We start from the raw sequence: 17443 nt of genomic DNA on the forward strand, positions 1-17443 counted from the left end.
CTCCAACCTTCATTTGAGAGCTACTTTTTAAAAATGAAAGTGGCCGAGAGCTACTCATTAGAGCCCGACCGATATATCGGCGGGCCGATATTATCGGCCGATATTAGGCATTTTCCTAACTATCGGTATCGGCATTTATAATGCCCGATAAATTAATATTTAAAAAAATGCAGCATGCGGTGATTTATGTAAGGATGGCGCTGCCAATAAAGCACCTAAAAGCTGTCACAAAGAACTGGCAAAAGTGGCAAAAAATAACAGCCGCTTCTGGTGTAGACACAGTGTTAAAGCTTTTTGAGCTTCGGTAGTAATGGACATCGGATAGACGGTGCTGAACATATTTTTCTCTCTAATAAAGGTAGGATTCTCTGTGTCTGTATGTCCATTTGCATTTTTATTATTTCGAGAACCGTTAATCCAATCGACTTCTCAAGGGAGTGCATTGTGGCATTTGGTGCAATATAGATGGACACGCGAGACGCGACACGTTCAGAATTAATACACTTTTAGTAAACTACAGAACAGCGCGAGCGGGAAGCGGCGCACCTCCCGCGGGCAGAGAATGCGTCCGAGAACGGACAATGCAGTGATATAAAACGCACACACACAGGTCTGTTAAATTCAGCAATACTTTTAATTAAGGTAATCTAATATTTTTCTGACTAACAAATTACTGACAGTAAAGGGTAGATTTAAATAAAGAAAAACTAAATTTAAATAAAGAAAAACTAAATTTAAATAAAGAAAAACGAAATAAAAAATAATAAAAAACGAAATTTAAATAAAGAAAAACGAAATTGAAATAAAGAAAAACGAAATAAAAAATAATAAAAAACGAAATTTAAATAAAGAAAAACGAAATTTAAATAAAGAAAAACGAAATTTAAATAAAGAAATTACAAAATTTAAATAAAGAAATTAAACGAAATTTAAATAAAGAAAAACGAAATTTAAATAAAGAAAAAAACTAAATTTAAATAAAGAAAAACGAAATTTAAATAGGCCTAAAGAAAAACGAAATTAAGTTAAATTAAAAAACGAGATTAATTTAAATTGATAATAACGGGTAAAAAGGCTAATACATTTTGTTTCTATTATTCTATTTTCCACAATGTCAAAGCAACACAACTTAACCCAAAACACAAGCTCAGACATGCACTTCCTCCATACAAACTCCGCTGTTCTGCGCTCTAGCCAGAGAACACCGTTGCTGGAACACTCAGACGTCGGTTATATTTCTAGCATGCACTGCACGCGTTTTCCGCGTGGCTTGAGCCGGGCCTGAGAGACGCGTGTCTCAGCAGGCAGTGTGCAAACTCCAACCTGTTAACATGGGAGCCGAAATAAAAACGGCCATGCCACGCAGCAAGTGTGTCGCCGGCCTTATTCAAGCGCGAATGAGAACCGTTTCCCGGGGGATCCCAGATGTGAAAAAAAACCTGAATATTCGCATGTCAAATTTTCAAATCCAATACCAACCCACCGAACAAATATTCGAATATTCGGGTCCAGCCCTACTCCAATAATTTATATAATTATAACACTTTATATAGGGCCATTTTGCATTAAGAGTAGCCTAGTTTCACGTTTAGTACATTTTGCTTATAATTTACTATTACTAATTCATTATGGTATGATTCATTTTACTTTACTAAAAAGATCTGAGTTCTTCCTCCACTGGTAGATATTAGAGAAATTAAGATTAAAAATAGAAGATAAGGTTTTGTCAGTGACACTTTTGATATATTTATATTTACTAAGTCCTTAGTGAAGATTATGCAACAGTATTTAGAATATAATATAATATAAAATGCAAAGCAAAGTAGTTTGGTTACAGCTCAAATTCTCATTCTATCATTCACCCTGCCTCCATTACATATCTTTGTCACACAAGTGTTTGATCACCACATTTGAGTGATCATTGCAAAACGTTTATATATTTATTCTGTTTACTGTGTATTCTATATACAGTACCCATCAAAAGTTTGTACACACCAATTGGAAAGTGTGTCCAAACTTACTGTACTATAATACACATAAATAATATTGCTACTGTATTATAATATACACATAAATAATATCGGCCGATATATCGGTATATGGCTTTTTTTTATCGGTATCGGCATCGGCGCCCAAAAATCCATATCGGTCGGGCTCTACTACTCATGTAATGCAATACTTACTTCTCTTAAATAATGTCTCATAACTCTCATATTAGCAACTATCCAAACTGTTTTAGACCTAAAGGAGTTTTTGTAGGCCTATATATGTCACCCTTAAATGTCAGAGATAAAAAAAAATTATAGAAAATTGTACTTTGCATATTATATTGTAAAACCCCACATAACTATTGTTGATTTTATAGTGATTTTATAGTGATTTTAACTAGAGATGAAATGCCATGAAAATTTCATTTCATGATTATAGTGACCAAAATGATCACGGTTATCACAGAATCCTGTTTAAAAAGTACTAATACTACACAATGAAATCAATTCACCAAGTTTTATGACGAAAAACAGCAAATTAACAAATAAACTTAGCATCAATATGCACTTTTTGTTTACATAAACATTAAAATAATAACATTAAAAATGATGGCCAGATTTTAGGAGTGTCTTGCAACATGTTATCTACTAACATGTACAAGTTCACATAAAGTTTTGACAAAAAAGTCAAATTTCATCGCATATTTCAGCCTTTAAATCATTTTTATAAAAAGAATGAGTCAAAAAAGATAAATTGCTGACATTTACAATGCACGTTAGACTAGCTTATCTTTTATTATTAATAGTAATAATGTAATAGTAATAGTAACTACTGGTAGCTCGCGAGCGACGTGTTGGAGACCCCTGGTCTATATGTTTTATTTCGAATATATACAAATGTAATTTATGTCTTTTAGTTTGTCAAGAGATTTAAAGCGTTGTTATTAAAGAGTGCGCATGTGTGAACGTGCTCTAGTACGCTAGTACTATGATTGAATCTGCAAATAAAGCAAAATTACTGAGAATAAATGAGAAATAGTCCTCAGACGTAATTTATAGAAAAACATCTGACATTAATTCGATCTCAAACGGATTTATTAAAAGAAGTTATTACTCCATCACCTGCGTGACATCATTAACCAACGTGGTTGAACGCCAAATTTGCAACTGTAAGGTGTCGGGTAACAGTTGTTGGTTGCCCAATCAGTGATGGTAAAGATGCAGTTTTCTTCTGTGTTGGATTGAAGAAAATACAGTCTGACTCTGTTGGGAGAGTGAAGGCATAGCAGGCTGTGGTCCCCACAGACATCAACCTGAAGACGCAGCAGTGAAGGCCAGAAGACGAGAGGGGAGGGCTTGTGTAGAGAACATTTAAAGCCTGAGAAACGTCCCAGCTTTCAGGGTTGGGTCAACCAAGAAAGGGGGAATTTCCAAGCGGGAGATTTCTCTGTTGGGAGGATTTATGACTCTTATCTCAAGTGTGGTTAGACATAAGCCTGGCCGTTTGTGTCCATACTCAGATAGATATAACAAACACACACTGCATTCTAACAGAAGGTGATGTACACTAAAGTGTGAGTCATTAAATGAGGATTAATTAGATAGGAGACATGATACCGCTGGGGTTGCATTGACCGTTGGTTGTATCATAAAATACATACTGTGGTATCAAAGACATAATAGTACATCCATTCACACAGTGTTCTGGGGTGCATGTTCATTTATAGATCAGTTCGTCCATAAATTGATGCAGAAAATGTCATGGTAACCAAGACCCTTCTTGGGCTTGTTGGGGGGTATGGGACCATAGATCCCAGAGTGAGTTTTAAAGATTATTTGCTTAATATAACAAATAATTGTGTCTGATGTGTCTCAGTCGTTACAGGATCCTTTGGAAGGTAATGTTATTTTTAGTCCAGTGATTCTTTATCGCTCACTGTTATACCATAATGTGATAAAATCCAAAAGTTTGATCACAATAAAAGCTATTTCTGGACTTACGAGAAAGTTTTGAGTCAGGACAATTATATTTCTCAATTCGTGACGCCTTTTTAAGTTATTTTTATTTGTACGACGTCTTTAAAAACTTCGATAAAGTCTTCAAAGACTTCTACAATCTTTTGCAAGATTTATATAATTGGCCTCTCAGTAAATCCTCACTGTTGAGGGATTTTCGTCTGAACATTCTTGTCATCACCGAGTAATTCCCAAATAAAACTATCATTTGAACTTAAGTAAGATTTGTTTTGGCACTCATGTTACTTCAATAAGCTTTGTGCTTTCAGAAATAAAATGTGACCCCTGGCCAAACATAATCGGATAATGAGGCTGTTTGTGTTTGTGTGTGTGTGTGTGTGATTGAGCAGCGTGGGGCGCATGGGGGATATATTTTATGTGGAAGCCGTCAGCTGATGTGGTCCTGTGACCAAAATAATTTTTTTTTTTTTTTTTTTAACTAGCTTTCTGAAATCACTAACTTTGTCTCTCTAATAAAGACAAACACCAGAAGCAATGTTATAAGGATTGTTTACTTTATTAGTTTATCCTGGAAAGGGCTCGTTTTCTAGAAGGTAAGAGTTTGCGGCGCTGCCGGATTTGCTTTAATCTGTTTCACTGCTGTATTTTAACTTCTGATATTTGAAGTTGCACTGCGGGGAAATGAAAGCATTAATATTTAGAAGTGGGTACCGTGTGTGTGTGTTTGTGTAAGAGAGAGTGATTGTGGCCTTTTCTTACCGACTTTTATGCTTGAACACAAAGTACTTTTATTTTTATTTGTTATTTTTTTTTACCTACCAGATAGTGTCCTCCTAATTGCCTAAAGTTACCAAATGTTAAAGTTTTAAAACAAACTGCAGTGGTTTGATGCATTATGATGACACGTACATGCTAGGTATCATTTCTATTCAGTGTTTTGAACAGATTTGCGTACAATGTTACACTACTTCAACAAAGTTTGTACAATATAAAATAAAATAAATGACTCGTTCTTCGGTCAAAAATCTTCTTCAGTTTCTGTGTCATGTATTTTACACAGTGCTTCAGAAAAACCATAATGAAAGTGCTAATGAAGAGACTCGGCAAAGGTTTTGAATATCCACACAAAACAATCACCTGATAATATCACATATATTTGGTTAACTACTGTAGTTGGTTCCTATATTTGGCGCCACCTAATGATTCGAAAATATGTATTTTTTTTTAATAATCATATTAATAAAATGTTAGTAATTATTACATATTGAATTCATTTTTTTAAATATTTTATTATATAATCATGTTTAATCTGTTTAATTTGAATTGTTCCTTAATTAATTTATATTTATACTATTTTATATCATTATCCATCCCTCCATTTTATTATATATACTATATATATTAAGAATTGACATAAGTTTATTTAATTATAAGTTAATTCATTGTTTCATCTATTTTATTATTATTATTTCTTATTTTCTACTGTGCTCGCTTCTAAAATAAAAATGTGTGTTTAAATATATATGTACATATGTATATGTGTGTGTGTATGTATATATACATGTGTTTGTGTGTGCACAAACACATATTACACACACATATTACAATATAATTAATAAAATTATAAACAAACTTTTATTTATTTATTTATTTTTGAATCGATTAATCGATTTGACAGCACTAATTATTATCCTTCCCTCCATCTAGTAGTTACAGTAGTAGTAGTAATAATAATAATAATAATAAAGTAAACATTTTAATAATCATATTGACAAAATGTTATATTGGTAACAATTTACAATAAGGTTTCATTAGTTAACTTTAGTCTGCATGAACTAAGAATGAACTATACTTCCACAGCATTTATTAATCTTAATTAATGTTAATTTCAACATTTACTTGAATAATACCTTAAAATCAAAAGTTGTATTTGTTAACATCAGTTAATGCACTGTGAACAATCACTGAACAGCTGGAGTTTATTAACTAACATTAACAAAGATTAATAAATACTGTAACAAATGTATTGCTTCATGTTAACAAATGAGACCGTATTGTAAAGTGTTACCATTTATATTTGATAATAATGTTGAATCTATTTTAGTTATTTCTTAATTATATGATAATCCATCTGTCTCTCGCTCAGAAGCCTCCGGTCAGCGGTGAGCCGGCTCCTCCCTCAGGAGATCTCTCTGAAGAGGTGGATGAAGCTCAGGTGAGCAGCGCTGCACCCTTGGGTGAAGAGGAGGGCTATGACGCAGACAGTGAGAGTAACCCCGAGGACTCCACCCGTCAGGAGGAAGGTGCTGACATATCTTCATCTAACTTCATACTTGCATGAGAGTCTTACATGTGTTGTGCTGCTCATCTGTGTCAAACTGACAAGATGTCACTTGTATTTGACTGTCAAATGTAAATGAGCTTGAGAGGAGTGTATGTACGTATTATCCAGAGCTAAAAGTATCGTGCATGTGTAGTTTTGTAGGCTTTAAGGCTCATTATGACCTAAAATGAACGTGAAAATAATTAGCATTGCAGTTAGCGAGGCTGAGTAATCCATAGTCACTGAAAGCAGGAGGAATTTGTTTGCGGATGACCTGGAATGCGTTAGCCGGTTTGTGCCGGTTAGCATCAGGTAGGCTGAGTGACCGTCTGGCCGAGTGGTGTGTGATCCGGTTCTCCAGTCACATGTGGTGGTGTTGGCTCTCTCCACTGAGAATGGGGTCATTGTTTCCTCCGTCTATGATGTAAGTCTGTCGCGTTGAGCTGTGTCTTGTGACTGCAGCTTTTGAGCAATCATGCATGATTTTGTAAGTTCACTCACCTTCCCTTCAGGGCCTGTAGTTGATATGATTTATAAAGAAGGGAATTGAAGGCGAAGCTTGAAATGTGTGTGTTTGTTGTCAGAATGATCATGACGACTGTGAAAAAGTGGAAGTCAACTGAGTGTGGTTTTGGTCGTTGAGTTTGGTTTCAGCTTCCTTTAAATATTTTCTATTACGGAAGACCTCTTTTAGACATCTATCTATCTATCTATCTATCTATCTATCTATCTATCTATCTATCTATCTATCTATCTATCTATCTATCTATCCACCGTCGTTTTATCTCTCTCTCTCTCTCTCTCTCTCTCTCTCTCTCTCTCGCTCTCTCTCGCTCTCTTTCTCTATCGTTCTTGCGTTCTATCTAATAACTATCTATCTATCACCATCGTTTTATCTATCTATCACCATCGTTTTATCTATCTATCACCATCTATCTATCACTATTTATCTATCTCTCTCTCTCTTTCTCTCGTTCTTGCGTTCTATCTAATATCTATCTATCTATCACCATCTATCTATCACTATTTATCTATCTCTCTCTCTCTCTCTCTCTCTTTCTCTCTCGTTCTTGCGTTCTATCTAATATCTATGTCTATCTATCTATCTATCCACCGTCGTTTTATCTATCTCTCTCTCTCTCTCTCTCTCTCTCTCTCTCTCTCGCGTTCTATCTAATAACTATCTATCTATCCACCGTCGTTTTCTCTCTCTCTCTCTCTCTCTCTCTCTCTCTCTCTCTCTCTCTCTCTCTCTCTCTCTCTCTCTATCGTTCTTGCGTTCTATCACATAACTATATTAATCTATCTATCCACCACCATTTTATCTCTCTCTCTTTCTCTCTCTCTCGCGCTTTCTCTCTCTCTCTATCGTTCTTGCATTCTATCTAATCTCTCTATCTATCTATCCATCCATCCACTCCTGTCATTTTATCTCCCTCTCTCTCTCTATCGTTCTTGCGTTCTATCTAATCTCTCTAACTATGTCGATCAGTCTGTCAGTCTTTCTGTCTTTATTCTATCAACCATTCTATAATTTTTCTATCTATTGTTCTTTCTGTCTGTCTATATATCTGTCCGTTTATCTGTCTATGTATGTGTGTGAGAATGTCTGTAAGGGAGTGCTCTCTCTCTGTATGTGTGTGTGTTCGAGGCAGAACTTCATTAATAAAAAGCACCCAGAGCTTGCGTAGGAGCTGCAGGGTAGCTCACAGCTAAATCATGCGGGTTCTCCAGTGCGTGGCGTCCCTCCATCAGCTTAATTCATCTCTACTGGGCTAGAGCTCTGAGCGCCTCTGGTACACACAGTCCTCGTTCTTCAGCCCTTCTGTTTGTACTCTTGCACCACCACTTATTCTTTTATTATATTACTGCGTTGTTTGTAATCAGTGTTCTGTCTTTGCTTGCTGTGACAGGGATAAAGGTGGAGGCTGGAGTCGTGCTGGGGGAATGCGCGTTGGGAATGGCAGGAGTGCCTCAGGGCTCCGTACGCGGCCGTTTGCTTTTCCCGGAGATCTGCTTAATGGAGCTGCAGCTGTTAGCCAGTGGCTCGCCAGACCTGGAGGTTTTGGGCCACGTGTTGCAGAGCCTGTTAGGAGCCGTGAAAGGCCACATCAGCAATGCAGCGCTGCTCTACCAGCAGGTCAGACTTATATCCGATGCCAAACTGATTTATTTATGTATGCGAGATATTGATGTTACACAGTGACATATCTTATTCCAGAAGACCTGCTTTTGTCTAAGTAACTTACCTTTGGTTGGTAGAAAGTTTTGTTCTAGGTAACTGGTTGAAAGAGTATACTTGAAACTGAAGACAACACCTGTGAGCCTACGTAGCAGGAACAAAATGACCTTTGCAAACCTTTTAGCAATTGGAGATTTTTTTGTTGTAAAAAACAAGATTTGCAGCTGCATTTTTGACAGTTCTTTAGGATTTAGGCCTATGTTGGAGAAATCTTTACAGGATTTATTCATTTATTTTTTACTTAATCCCATTGTCAATAATGATACTCGCAATATTGATATGTTTGAATACTCTGACCAGCTGGATTAAATAATCTTTACTGTATTTATGACGAAATGTGATCCATCTCGGTTTTTTTTTTTTCTTCTCTTGTCAGGGTGGCGTGAAAGCCATTCTCAGTGGATTTCAGAACATTCTCAGCCAATCAGATGCCTCCTATAAAGGTGTATATTTCTTTCTAACTTCAACTATGCATTTTTGAGTTTAATCATAATCCTCGTTATTCTCGTAATGGGTTTGTCATTACTAAAATAGATTTTATCAATGATGATGTTCATTAATTAAAAATTCACCATAATCACCATTAATGAAAAGCAGCACAACAAATACTAAATTATATATAAATAGTTTATAAAAAAGCAATAAAAAAGGGAAAACATTTTGTAATCACATTGCGTAGTTGTGTACTAAAGTACATTTTTATCAATGATGATGTTCATTAATGATGATTATAATTTTAATAATATTAAATTACATTATATTATTATTCATCATAAAGAATCATCATAATCACCATTAATGAAAAGCAGCACAACAAATACTAAAGGATATATAAATTATTTATTTTAAAAAACAATAGAAAATAATGGAATATATACATATATATAAAATATGAGTGAAAGTAGTGGCCAAGAGTAAAGAAAAAATATGTTAAACATATTGCGTAGTTATTAGGGGTGTAACGATACGCGTATTCGTATCGAACCGTTCGGTACGAGGCTTTCGGTTCGGTTTTCGGTACGCATTACGTACCGAACGGTTCGTTGGACCATTTTTTTCTGCCGACCAAAATTTTGTTATTTCAAATGAAGGCGTGTCGCGGGTGGCAAGCGCGCTCATAGAGGCTGGCGCGACCACAACATCAACTGGCAAATGCAATGTAAGGAACGAAACTGAGCTACTCTTATTGTGTTTGTGTGGACCGTTTATCAGTTTTGACCTGTGAAGCGGGACTCGCGAGCCCTATGCGCGAGGCTGATCAAGCAACACCACACAGCGCTAAGAGATCCAGACCAGTAAAGAAAGCATTTACATTTCAAATGCTTTTTGAATTCGCCACAGAAGTAATAACATCGCTGCGAGATCTAGTGAGAAACATGCACATTTCTCTGTTATTAACGGATCAAACAGCGCTGACGTGGAAACCAGGAAGAAACATCGTGCCATGAATGAACTATCCCGTGTCCACAGATAAGCAACATTCACCGTGGAATGGATTTGCTGTAGTAGTAACACTAACTGCAAGGTATGGAAGTTTGTCAGGAATAGTGGGCTATAATGCTGTCAAGTAACATTACGTCTGTTTTATTTTGACATTATGAATACAATTGCTGCCCTCAAATGTTAATCTGAACTAAAATAAACCTTTGTTTATAACTAGCCTACTACTACAATATTAAATTTCATTTTGTCCAAGGAGCTGTTTTGTTTTATATGCTCATAAGAAGAGTCAAGTATAGCTCCATTATTGCTCAGTAAAAAAAGCAAAAAAAAATCATACTTTATGATGTTAGTTTCATTAAATAAAATAATAATAATAAAAAAAATGAATTCAAGGAAATTTCTCTGGCATTTATTTATTTTTGCTGTAGCCTATGGAAAACGTACCGAACCGAACCGTACCGAACCGTGACACAAGTGTATCGTATCGAACCGAACCGTGAATTTTGTGAACCGTTACACCCCTAGTAGTTATGCTTGGAGTCAATTGTTTTATTTGTATTAATAATGAGAACCAATTAAATATTAATAACTGATTATGTTGTTAATTATTTATCCTGTGAGCATTTTGTTTTTCTATGCATTTTTTTTTTTTTGCAGTGTAAAATAAAATATTTATGAGCAATATTTTGCTCATATTTTAATGGTTTAACAACAAATATCCCCTCCAGACAGGCATGTTCTTAATAGTTTTTCATTAGATTCATATTTGATATTAATCATGCTAATCTTAAACATTATTATAATTGCTCCATGGCCTGTTGTACCCTTCAGAGTGCCAGACAATCCTGATGGAGCTGCTCGTGTCCATGTTGAGTGACAGTATCACAGCGGAGGAACTCGCCCTGTTGACCCGCCTCTTCCTGGAGAAGACTCCGCCCACTGTAAGTGCAACCTTAAAATAAGCATTTAAAGGTGCAGTGTGTAATTTTTAGCAGCATCTAGTGGTGAGGTTGTGAATTGCACCCAACAGAAGTTACGGTGGCCAACAGGAAGTGATGTCGTCGTCTGAGACAGCAGAGAGTAGCCAGTTCAGCAATGAGGTTTCTTTAAGAAATTATGTTTACTTTATTACTCAGTAAAACTATGTTATTGCGAATATTATTGTTACTTGTTCATCATTGTGTCAGTGTTTTATTCGCTGACTTTAGCTAGCTTCTTTACACCAAGAACAACATAGTGACGAAATGCGTTTGTCCGTTTAGGGCCACCGTAGAAACATGTCGATGTAAGAAGACCTGCGGTGTGCGTAGAGAGAAATGACTCATTCTAAGCTAATAAAAACATTACGGTTCATTAAATAAGGTCTTTATACACCACTGAAAACATAGTTATGTATATGATATTACATTTCTGTCAACAGATCCTCCTAAATATTACACAGTGCACCTTTAAATGAGGCCCCAATGAATATATACACTTTTTTTTCGAAACCTTTTCAGTTCCCTTTTCCACTGAAAAGGAAAAACTTTGAAACTACGCAATGCAAATGTACAATGTGATCAAGCGTCCTGTAAACAGGTTTATTTTTAACACAGTGCATGTGTTGACATACTTCTTGTTAAGTGGACAAGCTGATGCACAATACGCTTTTAGTAGTGCCAACCTTTGGTTTGTCAATGCTGATATGAATCAGCCATTCTAGGATAATTATCTTGCTCTTTGTTCACACTTTATTGTTATGTAACTTCATTTGTGATTGCCAGTCCTTTACTTCTGAGCACCTCTTTTCCTATTGCCTCACATCTTTAACACCCTAATTTACTATTTTATGTGGTTTCCACATATACGGTAGGTTAAAGATGTCAGCATGCTAAAAAAAAACCTAGTACCTGAGAAGTTGCATTTCTAAACTTCGCTAAAATTAGGCCAAAAATATTCATAAATCTAGATATAAAGCTCTAGAAAAGTGATTCCAATAATCACCTAGTCGAATTCTGCATCCCTTGCAAATTCAACATTTAACACTCTATATTTAGTGTTTTCTTGATTTTTACAGCTCAACTGCTATATCTAGTCATATTTTCAGGCTCTTTTCTTGGCCGCTACTGTATGCCCTCCATGAAGTATCGCTGTGAAATGCGCTTTTCCCACCACCGCGTTAATGAAGGTCCACAGGGAGTCAGGCACTTAAGACTGTGTTAGTTCACTCTCATTGTACCAGACGACAGAGACCATCAGTGTGTTCATTTCACGAATCCTCTCAATGGATTGCATTATGGATTATGTCAGCATGCATTGTTTTGTGAATTTATGAGGAATTGTTCACTGAAATTTCTCCCTACTTTCGGTAGGATGTGTGAGGTCATTTAACAGCTTAGTTCCCATGAATGGTGTGGATGGACTGGGAAGAGATTTTGAGCTCTGGAAGTTACACTACACTGTCGTTCAAAAGTTTGGGGTCGTTAACATTTGATCAAAAATACAGTAAAAACTGTGAAATATTATTACTATGTAAAGTAACTGTTTTCTATGTGAATATACAGTAAAGTGCAATTTATTCCTGTGATCAAAGCTGCATTTTCAGCATCATTACTCCAGTCTTCAGTGTCACATGATCCTTCACAAATCATTATAATATGATGATTTGATGATCAATAAACATTTATGATAATTATCAGTGTTGAAAACAGTGCTGCTGCTTTATATTCTTCTGGAAATCGTGATGCATTTTATTTTTCCGTTTTTTTTATTTTTATGAATATAGAAAGAATAAAAAAACGTTTATTTGAAATAGATCTTTTTTTTCACTGTAAATGTCTTTGCTGTCGCTTATTATCAATTTAATGCAGAATAAAAGTGCTTGCTGAATAAAAGTATTAAAATTCTTACTGATCCCAAACTTTTGAATGCTAAATGTTTGCATAGGAAAAAAAAAACTTTACAATAAGGTTCATTAGTTAACATTAGCTAATATATTAACTAACATGACCTAACCATGAGTAATACATTTGTTACTGTATTTGTTAATCTTTGTTAACGTTAGTTAATATAAATACAGCTGTTCATTGTTTGTTCATGTTAGTTCACAGTGCATTAACTAATGTTAACAAGATTTGAATAAAGTATTAGTAAATGTTGAAATTAACAAAGATTAGGCTAATAAATGCTGTATAAGTTCTGTTTATTCTTAGTTCATGCTAACTGACTAATGTTAACTAGTGAACCTTATTGTAAAGTGTAAACATGACCCCATTTAGTTGGTGCTTGATTTGTTTTGAATGAAACCTTATATTTAAATAGTTTGCAATGAAACTTCAAATTGTGTGAACAATTAAAAGCCCTCATTAATTGTATTCCTCATGTGTAGGAGATCTTGTTGAGAGGAATGCTCCAGATTGTGGAGGCCAACTCAGACACAGAGCCGATCTACTTCATGTCCTTTCCCATGATCCCTGGCGCAGGGGTCCCCGGCTCGAGCTCTTCCCCTGGGATGAGGCCTCATGGGGCGGTTGTGGGTAAGGGTGGAGTAAACGCTCTTCTGAGGGGTAAGTTACCCCTGGGCCGTGTTGAAGGAGACCCGAGCAGGCCTGGTCACCTGCGCTCTTCTCCCTGGCACACGGCACCCTTCCACCTGCCCTTAGTGGGCCAGAACTGCTGGCCTCACATGTCCAGTGGCTTCAGCGCCTCGCTGTGGGTGCGAGCGGGGAACGAGGACGACGGCCTTCCTAAGAAGGGTAAGAAGATCATTCTAGAATTATTATTATATATTTTTTTAGCTTTGTATAAGCTTCTAACACATATAAATATTATCTATATACTGAAGTGTCCCGGGTTCCCACGGGTCCTTGAAATCCTTGAAAGTTTGTGAATCTGAAAAAAAAAAAATTCAAGGCCCTGGAAAGTTTTTGAAAATAAACACACACAGATACAGGCCCTTGAAAGTGCTTGAATTTATTTATTTTGTGCAAGAAGTTTAATGGATAAAATTCCATATTACTCCCTCCGCTCCGCTAATGTGTTATTTCGCCAACACTTCGTGGCCTGTGCAGCTAGCTTGCTTGATTTACGTTATGCCTGGTTCAGATTACACCATTTTTTTTGTCTGTTTCGATAGTCACTGTGTCAGATTACGTGATTTTGACTCCTAAAATCTTGTCGTGTCGTGGGCAAGACACATTTACTCGCAGACATATACACAAACACGCACTCACTTACTCACACACGCACACACACTCTCTCGCTCACTCACTCACATCAATACGCACACTCAATCACTCACACACACACTCACTCTCGCACACACACACACACACACACACACACTCTCTCTCTCGCTCGCTCACTCACACAAATGTACTCACACGCACACTCTCTCTCTCGCTCACTCACTCACTCACTCACACAAATGTACTCACACGCACACTCTCTCTCTCGCTCGCTCACTCACTCACTCACTCACACACACAAATGTACTCACGCACACTCTCTCTCTCGCTCACTCACTCACTCACACAAATGTACTCACACGCACACTCTCTCTCTCGCTCGCTCACTCACTCACTCACTCACTCACTCACTCACTCACTCACTCACTCACTCACTCACTCACTCACTCACTCACTCACTCACACAAATGTACTCACACGCACACTCACTCGCGCACACACACTCACTCACTCTTGATGGAACCTGTCGTGGAGGACCGGAAAAAAAAAAGTAACAAATTTAACAAAACATTTATTAATATTTTGAATTAACTTTTATTTTTATATTTTCAGTTTTAATTTTAATTTTAGTTTGTTTCAGTAATATTGTTTTTGTCATGTGCTTTTGTCATTTTTATAATTTTTTGCGAAAGCAACATTTATTTTTTTTGTTTTTTTGTTTTTCATATATATTTATGTTTGATTTTATTTGTTTAAATTCTTAAAACTTATTTTTATTTAAGTTTTAGTCATTGTAATGCTTCAACTTCATTTTATTTATTTAATTTAGTTGCCAAAGCAAAACATTTTTTTACTGTTTTTTTTATTTCAGTTTGAATTCAATTACCAAAAACATTTTTTAATGATTATAGTTTGCGTAATGTTATGTTCTTTAGTCCTTTTTATTAGTTTTTTAAAATATAATTTCTATTATGCCACGGTCTGTCTGAATTCTCGATTCTGATTAGCTGAAACAATAAAACTGTTTAATGCACAGGTAGTTCCAAGTGAGTTTAATCACCATTCTATATAAATGCGCTGTTTTCATTGAAGCGCACACACACAGACACGTCACTAGGAGATCGCGCACACACACGTCACTAGGAGATCGCGCTCCGCACACAGAAACATTCAGGAGCACAGAAGCTTATTAACGCTGCCCTGCGACTTTTATTGATAAAATAGCTTCACTACTGAATTGCTACATTACATTTTCAGCAACAAGGTTTTTTTTTTAGGTTTAAGTTTTTAAAGTATTTGTTTTATTTGATTTCAGCTTTAATTCAGTTACCGAAAATAGTTAGTAATAATTTTAGTTTTAGTTAACAATAGCAACACTGATGCATGAATACCACCCCACTCCAAGAAGACGTTTGATTGGTTTATCCGCCTGTGTGTTGCAGAAGAGGAGGCGTCTCTGGTGGAGTCCCTGCCTGGTCCCGCACATGTCACGGACCAGCAGACAGACCGATGCCTCCTCCATGTCTTCTCCATGGGCTCGAAGGCACTGATGCTTCAGGTGTGGGTGAACATCTCCACCGGAGCCTTTATCTTCAGGTGAGTGACATGACAACGCCGTTTTTCCCTTCGAAAAGCCTCCTCAAATGTGGGTGCCATTGGTGTTTCTGGAGGGCGGTAGATCTTACACAGTCCACTTCAAACTCACCTTCAGTTTCTCCATTCTGATATAAGCTCAAAACATTTTACACTTGTATATAGCGTCGTCCACTTGAGATCCAATCGACCAAAATGCATCTTAACACCAGGTGTAAACAGGTCCTTAAGAGTCATCAGTGATAAATTAAAAAAATGACTGTTCATTTGTGAATTCAGGACCTGCATTGATCCCAACGATGAGATGAAGGCGGGTCTGCTCGCCCAGGCGGAGTCTGGAGACGGTTTGCTGACCGCTGGCAGGTGGCAGCACTTGGCTCTCACATACACACAGCAGCCCGAGGGCCGGAAGAGCGCTCACGGTCAGCTGACACTCTGGGTGTGCGGCATTAGGTGAGTCCCTGATTGCAATTGGTTTGTTGAGGATTTAAAGGGACGGTTCAGCCAAATATGATAATTCAGGGTGTCCGCGGGGTCTTAAAAATATTAAAAGTTGATGATAAATCAATTTAGAGAAAATGAAGGCCCTTAAAATGTATTGAAAAGTCTTAAATGCCATTTTCCAATTAAATTTTGTATCTTTTCATTTTGTATATTTGTCCAAATAATTGTATTAATTTGTCAATTAATTCTCTTGTGCTGCGTTCCCACCCTTCTGAATTGTTGCATTGATAAGGAGTTATCACAAACTAAGACTGTTTGGTTGTGTTATCTTACAATCAATACATAGCAAATGTATGTTTAAAGTGTCGCCGATGTAACCGGTTAAAACTTGAAGTAGCGATAAGGTCTTAAAAATGTATGGAAAGAGTCTTAAAAAAGGTCTTAAAAGGTATTAAATTGGTATTAAAAAAGGTATTAAATAAACTCCATGATTCCAGTATATACCCTGCAATTGTAATTTAGGGATGCTGACTTCAGTTCTCAATGGCTACGTTTACATGCAACCAAATAATCCGTTAGTAATGGGATTGATGGCTCAGTCGGACTGAAAAGCCTTCATGTAAACACCTTAATCGATCCGATTGAGCTCGATCCGAACGAAATTTTGATCCGATTGAAAGGTGTGGTTTATTCCTTTTCTAATCCGATCGAGAGAACATGTGAACACTTGATCGGATTGAAAACCGAAACTGAAAGGATGACGTATGACGTGCGGAACGATCCGTTATTCAACCCGATCACATGTTTAGCGTTCATGTAAACACCACGTTCAGATTCATCAATCGGAATGAATTCAGTTCAATTGAAACAAAAGTTGTGCATGTAAACGTAGCCATTGATTCAGAAAAGCTACACTGTTTTAATCAACCCTTCTTGTGCCACATTCAGGAAATGTGACGTCTCGCTAGATTTCACTCTGCCTAGGAAGTCCAGTTTGTCATCGGACAGTAATAAGACCTACTGTATGCTTGGACACTGTCAGCAACCCTCAGAGGAGCAGTCCAGCCCAAGTGCACGCTGGGATATGGGCACGCTGATGCTCTTTAATGGTATGAAACCAGTGCCTAAAAATTTCTTAAGCTTGTTGTGTGGAGTGTTGGGAATATTTACTAAATTATTAAATAAAACCATATTTGTTAACTGAAATAAAGCTGAGATAAAATATAAATGGTAACACTTTACAATAATGTCTCATTCGTTAACATGT

The 17443-nt window shown here is 36.6% G+C and overlaps 1 protein-coding gene across 6 annotated transcripts in view; it reads left to right on the forward strand.

The window, feature by feature from the left end:
* The window catches only part of lyst (lysosomal trafficking regulator), a 120383-nt gene that overhangs the window by 39785 nt on the left and 63155 nt on the right, over positions 1-17443 (forward strand). For 5 of the 6 annotated variants that reach the window (XM_084391829.1, XM_084391831.1, XM_084391834.1 and 2 more), the window contains 8 exons: positions 6112-6268; positions 8202-8428; positions 8907-8973; positions 10805-10914; positions 13341-13707; positions 15582-15735; positions 16012-16185; positions 17125-17285. In XM_084391829.1, the coding sequence (XP_084247955.1) occupies positions 6112-6268; positions 8202-8428; positions 8907-8973; positions 10805-10914; positions 13341-13707; positions 15582-15735; positions 16012-16185; positions 17125-17285 (1417 nt within the window). The remainder of the gene's footprint in view (positions 1-6111; positions 6269-8201; positions 8429-8906; positions 8974-10804; positions 10915-13340; positions 13708-15581; positions 15736-16011; positions 16186-17124; positions 17286-17443) is intronic. The other variant, XM_084391830.1, reaches the window with a different exon arrangement.

The sequence above is a fragment of the Rutilus rutilus genome (assembly GCF_951802725.1).
Source record: "Rutilus rutilus genome assembly, chromosome: 20".
NCBI classification, from domain to species: Eukaryota; Metazoa; Chordata; class Actinopteri; order Cypriniformes; family Leuciscidae; genus Rutilus; species Rutilus rutilus.